This window comes from Cynocephalus volans, chromosome 12 (genome assembly GCF_027409185.1).
Source record: "Cynocephalus volans isolate mCynVol1 chromosome 12, mCynVol1.pri, whole genome shotgun sequence".
In the NCBI taxonomy this organism is placed as follows: domain Eukaryota; kingdom Metazoa; phylum Chordata; class Mammalia; order Dermoptera; family Cynocephalidae; genus Cynocephalus; species Cynocephalus volans.
The window spans coordinates 31,724,055-31,734,549 of NC_084471.1; the positions used below are offsets into that span (position 1 = coordinate 31,724,055).

At 34.7% G+C, this 10,495-nt stretch overlaps 1 protein-coding gene across 2 annotated transcripts; it reads left to right on the plus strand.

Annotated features, from left to right (window-relative positions):
• The first annotated feature begins 1,866 nt into the window (after positions 1-1,866).
• KERA (keratocan) lies at positions 1,867-8,597 on the plus strand. 2 transcript variants are annotated; one of them, XM_063075961.1, is made up of 4 exons: positions 1,867-1,888; positions 2,059-2,111; positions 3,418-4,311; positions 8,165-8,597. In XM_063075961.1, exons 3-4 carry the CDS (start codon positions 3,426-3,428, stop codon positions 8,329-8,331), a joined length of 1,053 nt encoding a protein of 350 aa, XP_062932031.1. In that variant the 5' UTR covers positions 1,867-1,888; positions 2,059-2,111; positions 3,418-3,425; the 3' UTR covers positions 8,332-8,597. The 2 variants fall into 2 exon arrangements, with proteins under 2 accessions (XP_062932031.1, XP_062932032.1); XM_063075962.1 differs by lacking the exon at positions 2,059-2,111 and having other exon boundaries at positions 1,868-1,888.
• The last annotated feature ends 1,898 nt before the right edge of the window (positions 8,598-10,495 follow it).

Sequence of the window (10,495 nt, forward strand, 5' to 3'; positions counted from 1 at the left end):
ATGGAAACATCAGATTGTTCCTCACAAATATGTATAATTACAATCTGATCATTTAAAAAATTAAAATTAAAGTTAAAAAAAATCTAGAAAGAGGGAACAGAGAGCTTCAGATTATAGACAGGGAGAAGTAACCAGAAAGGGGGAGGAAAAAGTGGGATAGAATCATGTCAGAAAAACTAAGAGGAACATTTAATAAGGGGGGGGGTCACAACTGTCAAAGTTCACAGGTGAAGTAAGCTAGACACTAAAAGACTTCAATCGATTAGTAAATATGAAGACTATTGCTGATTGTTGTCAGAGCAATTTTATGGAAGCAGAATCAGAATTCATATTTTGGTGGATGGATCATGAGTGGGAAGGTGAACAGGAAACAGGTAGTTGGTCGCCAATACACTTCTTTAATTTTCCTGCAATGAACATGTAGCAACATTTGTGTAATCAGGTTAAGACAGGACAACTCAGTTTGGCTAAAAAACAGAACTGAGAGATAAGATACTAGCTGGAGGGGGCTGTACAGATTTGAAGATCATCTGTTGTTTAAATCCTGAAGGTTTGGATAATGAAGAGAGAGCTAGAAAAGGAAAATAATGCAGTAGAGAGAGGAGATAATTGTCATGAGAAAGCAGATAACACTTTGTTGCTTTCTTAAAATATGATATGAGTGTACCTATGGGCTAGTGAGAGTTCATGTCTGAAGCAGATCATAGTCTATTAAGCCACTTAACGTAAATGCGTTTTTCAGTTGAGAATCTCAGGCTAATGCTAAGGAAAGGCTAATGTTTCAATAATCACTTATGACAAACTAGGGCTAACTCTATGAGGCAGTCCCTTGCTATTTTGTAGATGACAAAACTGAGCATTAACTGACCTACTAATGGTTAGGAAGGAGGAAAGAGAGAGTTCAGCAGAAGTCCTTTGAATCCAGCATTCTCTCCTCTTCATGTACTCTATCTTTGATAATACTCTTGTGAGCAGTGTTGGGTGAGTTACATAAACTAAACTTATTTATCCCAGAATGAAGTAGGTTTTGAAAAACAAAAGCATTAAAAGAAATCCACAGAACAAAGTCTGAAAACAAGATATTTTTTGTTTGTGTCTTTCCTTAAGAGGCATAGCAATGTTTTTCTCAAATATAAGACATGGAAGACACTCTTAGATGTGTTTAAGAAAAAAAAAAAGTAGCAGTGTAATAGAATGTCTTGTAAGGAACTAAATGCAAAACATGTGTGATATTATAATAAGCAAAAAATTATCCCATTTACTTGGAATAAATTATAAAAGAAATAGAGTAGAAAGTGAAGATACAAAAAATTATTTCTATAACACAAAGCATAATACCATTTTAGTACCAAAATCATGTATAGTTTCTCAGATACCATTTTAAAATTTTTCAAATATATTTTTCTATCTCTTTTTTCCTTAATCAAACACATTCCAGCATCTGTTTTATATCAGAAATGAATAAAATATGTCCACATAAACAAAGGACATTGGCCTTTATTCCCTTGTATTCAATTAAAAAAAAAATCATCTAGATAAAAATACTTTAAATTTTCTCCTGAAATTAAAACTGTCTTCAGTTGCCTGCTGGTAGATCAGATCTAGACATCAGTACACTACAGCATCTTTGAAGCTCTGAATTAGGAGTGAAAATTGCCCTGAATTTTTGTTATGGGTTCCTGAGATTAAAGTAAGAATTTCCTTTGTTTGGCTGCCTAGGTACCGAGGTGCTGCAGTTGTTGGAGGGGTTAAAGTTGGAGCCACTGGTACATGTATATTACGGAAGACTCATAAAAACACGACAGAGGAGCCTGGGTCAATCTATTACTGTGACCAACAACAAGCAGCAACCAATAGAAAAGGAAGAAGAAGATCCAAGAAGGCTGAGGTAAGCTGTCTTCCGAAACCCTGTCAAAGTGGAAACAATAGATCAAAAGGTATTCATGGTGACCGGTCAGAGTAGGTTTTACTTTTTCTCACAGGAGGCTTGACAGCATAAAAGAAAAACAAATTGTTTTTGTTAAGTTTTTTTTTTTTTTTTTCTTAACTGATTTTTAGCAAACTTCAGACCCAGACACACAGGACTCAACGATCTATTCCTGGAAGGCAAGGTAAAAATATTTTGCACTTTTAAAAACTCTTAAAGTTAAGAATTCAAAGTTCTCGTTCATCAGATGCAGGGTTACAACTGGAATAACTAAAACAAATCTCTATTCTGAAAAAAAAAAAAAAAAAAAAAAAAGAACGTGTCTCTGCTGGAAGATGGCCAAAGTAGCATTCTGCAATCCCAGGAAATTTGTTGGCTTGGGGAAGCAGCTCTGCACTTGTAGTTTTCTGCAATTTAATGTCAAAATTGAAAGATCGGCATTTCATAAATGAAGCTGATTTTATCTTTTCTTAAGGAATCAGTGAAATTTATTCTGTCCTTATTATCAAGTGTTTTAATTAAATGTACATTGGCCAGAATATTACTGTTTATATGTGCACATGTGTGAGTGTGTGTGTGTGTAATATATATGCTATAAATGTATGTTTAAAATATATAATACATGTATATGTGTATATTTCCTGTTAAAATAGTTCTTTATACCTATAATCTTTGATGGTATTTAGCAGAGATGGTTTGTGTCTTTTAAGCATATCAAATATCAGTAAGTAGTAACCTATTCTTTATTAACCATAATAATACATAAATAATGCATTCAATTCTACATAATAAACTCTCTCTCTCTGGAGAATACAAAATTATTCATTTTTTTTTGGCTGAACAAGTTGATTCTGTACTGTTGATTATAGAAGGCTTTATCCCACCAAAATGAAACTTACCTGAGAAGCTGAGCAACAGAACAAAAGAGTAATCATACACCTTTCCTCAGATCCTGAAACCTTCCTTCACATTAAACTGCTAAAATGTTCTTTGATCTCTTCATTTCTTTGGTTCAAGGACCAAAGAGCCTGGGAAATCTCATCCAGATGTTCTCCTCTCATATGAGTAAAAGCAAAAGCATATGTCTACCTTTCAGAAACAATACAGACTCTCGATTTGAGATATAAAAAGATCACTTTTTTGTGCTCATATTTAACTGCTGGTTTCAGTTAAGTTGCTTGAATTAAATAGCTTGAAATGGAAAAGCACTTAGAGCTGCTAAAATTTGCTTTCCATTTCTCAGTTTTTATTATGATTGGGTTAAAACCAGAAAGCTACAATTTGGTGAATTCATTTCAATGTTTGCAAAATGCTTTGCATATGGTGCCTACTGAATAAATGTGTATTAATTGATACCTATATATGTAATGTTGATATGCCTTCACCTCTTCCCTGAAGAAGCAATGTTTACTGATCATTTTGATGCATATGACAACTATCTAAAGGTCAAGATCTTCAAATATCTAACAGTCTTGTCCCTTATTCTACAGGTACTATAATGGCAACCACAATCTGTTTTATTATCTGGGTGTTATTCATAACAGATACTGTATGGACTCGAAGTGTGAGACAGGTCTATGAGGTATATGAACCAGAAGAATGGACTATGCCTGACTCCGATTGTCCTAGGGAATGTTTCTGTCCCCCCAGTTTCCCGACTGCTTTATACTGTGAAAATCGAGGTCTCACAGAAATTCCCACTGTTCCTTCAAGGATCTGGTATCTTTATCTTCAAAACAACCTGATAGAAACTATTCCTGAGAAACCATTTGAGAATGCCACCCAGCTGAGATGGATAAATCTAAACAAAAACAAAATAACCAACTATGGAATTGAAAAAGGAGCCCTAAGCCAGCTGAAGAAGCTACTTTTCTTATTTCTGGAAGATAATGAGCTAGATGAGGTACCTTCTCCATTGCCAAGAAGTTTAGAGCAATTACAATTAGCTAGAAACAAAGTGTCCAGAATTCCTCAAGGGACCTTCAGCAATCTGGAGAACCTGACTCTTCTTGATCTACAGCACAACAAACTATTAGACAATGCCTTTCAAAGAGACACCTTTAAGGGACTCAAGAACCTCGTGCAGCTAAACATGGCCAAGAATGCATTAAGGAACATGCCACCGAGATTACCAGCCAATACAATGCAACTGTTTTTAGACAACAATTCCATTGAAGGAATTCCAGAAAATTACTTTAATGTGATTCCTAAAGTGGCCTTCCTGAGACTAAACCACAATAAAATATCAGATGCAGGTCTGCCATCAAGTGGTTTTAACGTATCATCAATTCTAGATCTTCAACTGTCTCACAATCATCTCACAAAGTTTCCCCGAATCAGCGCTTATCTGCAGCACCTTCACCTTGATCATAACAAAATTAAAAGTAAGTAACCATCGGGGGCGACTCTGACTAACACGCTCATGGTCATTAAATGTATTCTGTATCTTCTTTAAGAATAGCAATCGTGCTGTTCCCCTTCCCCAATTAATGTGCCCTTAATTTTTTCACTATATTTTCAATTTTCAGTATTAAATTTTGTCTCTTCACAGGCAGTGTTAATAAACCAAGAAGTTCAAATCTTCAAACTAAAGATTAAAAGGTGGATTCTCCTAGTCTATAGAGGGCTATTATCTATTGGAGAAACTTAATGTCTATCTTCTTTTACTTGAGGCAATTCTGATATTTCTTCCTCACTGGGTAGACTTATTTAAGAAAGTGTACCAGGCTCAAACAGCCTCATAAAAGGTAACAGAGGGAATATGATTTCAGAGGTATTAGAAAGACATCTCTGTTTTAAAAACTATAGGACAGCTGATGCCTGGAACACCCCTAATTAGAGTAGGTTTCTCAAACTTTAGTGTGTATAGGCTGGTGGCTCCACCCCCAGAATTTCTGATTCAAGTAGGTCTGGGGTAGGACCCAAGAATTTTCATTCCCACCAAGTTCCAAGGGGATGCTGGTGCTCTGGGAATCACACATCGGGAATCACTATTGTAGTTTAAGGCTCTGATTAATCGAAATGGAAAAAATATACCCCTGGAAGCTGGCAACGCCCTGGGACTTAGCAGCAAACAAGATAGGTAACCCTCTTCTTTCCTCAAAATAGCTTTTGATAAGAGAGCGAGGGATGAGTGCAAAGTCCTTGGAGGTACAGGTGCCATCAAGGGAAGAAGTGGCTATAGAAAGTAGAGGCTGGAGACACTGGCATCTTCACTATTATGCCTGAGGCCAGCTGGAGCTGGTGTAGAAGTGGGCATCACTTGGTTCAGCCCAGGGGCAATGACACCCAGCCTGGAATCTTTCTATGCATCTTCATCACCAGTCCGAGCCCTTTAGGAAGATAATCCAGGGGAGATTTCTCCTGGACAACCCTATATAATGCATTCCTGAAGTGAGATTGAGTCGGAATGGTTTTAACAAAGTAATACAGATAATTGTCAGAAAGTTGTGCTGCCTGGTTATTGCTCACTAAAGTTTCTTTTAAGCACATAATCACATAAACGTACCATTTATAAGAACAGACTATTTTTCCACTGGATACTTACTGCTCAGGTATTCAAGATTTTTTTTATTTCTTTTTTTTCTTTTAATAACAGCACACTTGAGCATAAAATCCAGGAGTTAAATGGCAGGCTGCCAACACAGCCGTTATTTTCCATAGTGACAAAACATATTGTTTAACCCTGTAGCCAAAAGCAAAAGACGAAACAGAAAAAAATTGTTAATAAATGAATGGTTAGCCCAACCAAATAGTACAATAGCCAGTATTTACCTAAATATGCAATTTTTTTCCTGTGGGAGTTCTGTGCTTCTACGGGTATATTCCTTATCTGACAACAAAAGCCCCACAGACAATTGATGTGGGAAATTAATTTCAAGTGATTTCACATAGAGTCTTGTTTGTGAATTGGGGATTCTAACCTAAGAAGTTTAGAATGAGGGTTTTTAGGAGGGAGGTAGCAATACTCAGAACACAGTTGAGAAGTATAAGACTCTGTTGATTTTCGACTCACATTTTGGGCAGTTTTCCAAAGCGTTTTCTCATATATTTCTATTTCCTAATTGTTCCTGAGCTAGTATGCATCAGATTCACCTGGAGGGTTTGTAAAACACAGGTGGCTGGGCCTCACCTCCAGAGTTTCTGACTCAGTATGTCTGGGGTGGGACCTAACGATTTATTTCCCAGGTAGTATTGATGTAGCTTGCACACGATTCGAAAACCACTAATTAATCATTTCATGAATTTTGTGTGATATTAGAAATTTCCAAGGAAACAGAAACAGAAGCTCAGTTAGGTGATGATATCTGCCCAAGGACAAATAGGAAATGCAATAGCCAGAACCCGAGCCAGGGCTTTTCATTTTAAATGATTTTTCTACTCATACAGTAATAATAACAATGCATTTCTTTAGTCTCCTGAATATAAGAATTTAGAAAAAAAATACTATCAGAACAGCAACATCAACAAAGAGAAATTGAGTTATTTGATTTTTAATGTAGATATCAAACCTTGTCATTTTTATATTTCAAGAAAATTAACATAAAATAAGAATTTCCCTGGCTGGAATAGTTGGCTCACAATTATATCATGCCATGTTATAATAACTGTTAAAGCACTTAGTTCTTTCTGCTATATAATATACTCTAGTTGTTAATGAAGTAGTTTCCAAAAAACATACCTTTTATTTGAAGAGTCCTCAGAATTTAGAGGACAGTAAACTTTTCTCATGTTAAATTATAGAAATATTTATGTCCTGGTAACACCTTAAGGGACTTAAATTTTGGTTAAAAAAAGTTACCTATTCAAGTAAGTTACTTCCTAGTGTTCTCTGAGAAATATCAAAATTAATTTATAAAAATGTAATTAAATTTTGAACATTTTTTTCCCCATATTCAATTTATTAAGATATGTGTTGATTATGGGGTAAGAGGTTGATAAGAATGAGATAGCTCATTGAAAGGGACCCAATATAATAGAAAAAATAACTAGGCTGGGCCTCACCTCTGACACATTTGCTGAAATATTTGGTGTACATTTCCTTACCTCTCTGAACAACTGTCCCCATAATGCGCAGGTGTGGAGAGCAATAATGTTGCCTGGTAAAGCTGTGTGATAATAAGATGATGACATATGTGTAAAAATAACATTATAACCATAAAACTGCTCTACATATATAAGTTGGCATTTTATTTATCAAGTTGAATTCACAAAATGGCGTAAGGTCAGAACAAAGCAACTTTGCTGTAAACATAAAATCATTCAGTACAATATGAATCTGTATGCAACTATAGGGCACAGAAGAGAGGAATTGCCCAAGTTAGGTGAGTCTAATTAGAAAAAAATCTCTTGTTCAAAATAGTTTCCAAAAGGGATTTAAAGGCAGTATATGGACCTATAGTTGAGATCAGCTCTTACACAGTTTTCTGAATTTTGCTAGTTGAACAGGCTATCCCTCATGAATGTTCCTAAATCTCAGTATAGTCATGGATGCCAAAGGCTCTGATCCAATGCTGGTGCACAATTTCTCCCAGCCTAACAATGTGAGCTGATGGGATATTTCCCGACTTGAATTCTCTGAAATTGAATTACTGGCAAACGTTTCCTTTCCAATTAAATGCACTTAAGTATGGAAATTTAAGGTTGTTGTCTATAAGAAGAATTACATATGTAAAGTTATGGTAATTGTTCTTTTGAGGATACATCATCATACATTATTTTACGTCTTTTAAGGTAATTTTCCAGTACTTTCTCTTATATTAGACTGATTTTCTACTTACCCATCCATCCATCCATTCATCCACCCTTGCACTTAGCTATTGTTTACCAGATCTAAACTGTTATCTCTCCCTCTAATACCCTAAATACTACCTGTCTCAGCCTCCAGTAATCTAAACAAGCTTTATCTCACCTGCAAGACAAGTGGTATCTTACACACCTTTCTTTCTATTATGGCTCTTAATATTTCCTTTCTAGTGTTCTATACTAAGTATAGCAGAATGTGGAGTGCGATGACTACACGTATGTTACATGTTTTTTTCAGGGTTACTTTTATAAAACAGATATGCAGGTTCTCTAACTTACACAAAAATGGTTTGTATCTTTATCACGTTCAGTCATCAGGTCACTAGGCTCTTCAAATGATGGTTGGGATAGCTTTCTGGTGTTCTCGATGTTCCCATCTCTAGTCTCTCTTGTGTTCCAGTTCATTCATTCATGCTATCTTTGTCTCTGTAGGTGTGAACGTCTCTGTAATATGTCCTTCCACACTGCCTGCAGAACAAGATTTCTTCAGTTATGGACCTCATCTTCGCTACCTCCGTCTGGATGGAAATGAAATCAAACCACCGATCCCCATGGATTTAATGACTTGTTTCAGGCTTCTTCAGGCTCTCATTATTTAAACACATCTTCACCAAATCTAAAATTGTTTGGTGAGCTCATGTTGCTGATATGAAACTTAGTTACCATTCATAGGTTTCGAACAAAAGTCCCATTTCCCATGGCTCTTGGCCACCATTTTCATTTGCGCAGCTTATTTTTTTTCTATTTGAAGATGCTTTCAACGATGTCATGCAGCACAGCCTATATCAATTTGCTTTTCTTTAACTAATAAAACAGACGCAGAGTTGAGATAGTTTATCAACTCAAAGATAGTTCTTTTGTCTCTTTCACAGCTTCTTAATTAATATCAAGTAATGCAATTAGATTGTTATGCAATAAAAAAAGACATATTTGTTTGTGTATGTTTAAAATTACTTGTGCAGATACTATATTAACAGTATAGATACAGAAATCAAACAGGAGGTAGGAAGTTCTGAAGGAAATGGAAAAAATGAGATATTTCTTTATTGTAACCTAAGAAAGTAAATGCACATTGCTGTGTAGCTTTTGGAGGTACAAGTTTGATAGTTAGCTTGAGAATGGATATGAAATGAGTTGAATACTTCATAACAAGAGAGTTCTAGTCATTTAATACGAAATACAGGAACAGTCATCTCTACTTCACTTCCATTGCTTGTAGCTGTTCTTCTTAGATATTACACTGTATTCTAGCAATTAATCCAGTCCTCAATTTTACATTTATTATAATGCATTTCTTACAGAATCTTAGTGCTTTAACATTTGAAATCCACTTGATGTGCAACTTGTTCAGCTCTTATATGTGCTTGTGTTCTTTGAATTTTCTAAATAAAAATAAATGCTCCAACAAAATAAGTAAAATACTTATCTCAAGGACATTATTCACGTTTCATTTAAGAACATGTTTTAAGAAAAATAGTGTTACATAACAGTTATTTTCATCTTTCTAGCCTGAATATACTCAAATGTTTCCCCTACTTTTTCTTTTCTTCCAGTAAACATAAGAACAAATTTATATTCTAATAGCTTAACGTAATATGTCTGATTCTTGTATTAAAAAATAACCCAGGATTTCATTAAATAACACAATATATTTTACTTTAGCCTTCTGATTTTATAAGACGTATGCTTTAACCAATCAATATTCCATAAAGATTAATACATGCCTTTATATATATATATATTCCAAACAGTATTCTGAAAAATCCTACAAAATGTGATACATTTCCCTAGAAAAATAATACTATGTGTTTGTGAAACACTGGGTTAGTAAAAGTTCAATAATTTACTTTACACAAGACTTCTCCCAAACTTATTGTGTTATTCTGTGATGGGAATTCCCAAGAGAATATAATCTGCAGTACTGCATACTTATTTTCACACCAAAACTTGTCTGAGGTTGAGGGAGAAGAAGCAATTAACATACTTTAAACACAGTTTTTAAAATGCTGGCAGAAGGCAAGAAATCAGGTTAATTGATAATAAAAAAGAATAAAAAATTTAAAAGACCCCAAAGCACATAAATAAAACTATGAAAATAATGTCATATATTATTATGTCACAAAAAAAGATGTAATCAGATATCATTAGACTGGGGAAAAAAGAATATGTTGAGGGAAACATAATAACTTAAAATATTTTAAAACTTGCCATATGACAAAGAGACAAAACATAAGCCAGGAAACCCCCAAATGGAGAGTGGAGCATATAGGTGAAATTTACAAGGAGTCGTATTTTAGCTCTGGTTAAGAAAGAATTTTCTAATAGTTGTTCAGAGTTGCCAGCCATGGAAGCAACTCTTCTTGAGGTAGAGTTACCCATCTCTTCAACTGTTCAAAGAGAGAATGAGTGATGACTTTAGAGGAAGGATATAACAAGGATTCCTAATCTGAAAGCAAAAATGTTTTGAAATGTGACATTTTCAACACAAAGAATTCCCTCCTTTCCTTCCTTCCTTCCTTCTCTTCTTCCTTTCTTCTTCTTGTCTTTTTTCTTTAATTTATTTCAAGTACATTGAGTGCCAAAAATATACTAGACTATACTACACAAAGGGCATATGATAGTTTTCACAGTTTATACTACAGAGATGAAATGCACATTAACTAAATAATCACCAAAAACATGATATTATTTGTGATACATGTTATTAACAGAGAGCTGTCTGGTGCAAAGAAATTAATAATAGTTATTTTATAGAAGGATTCC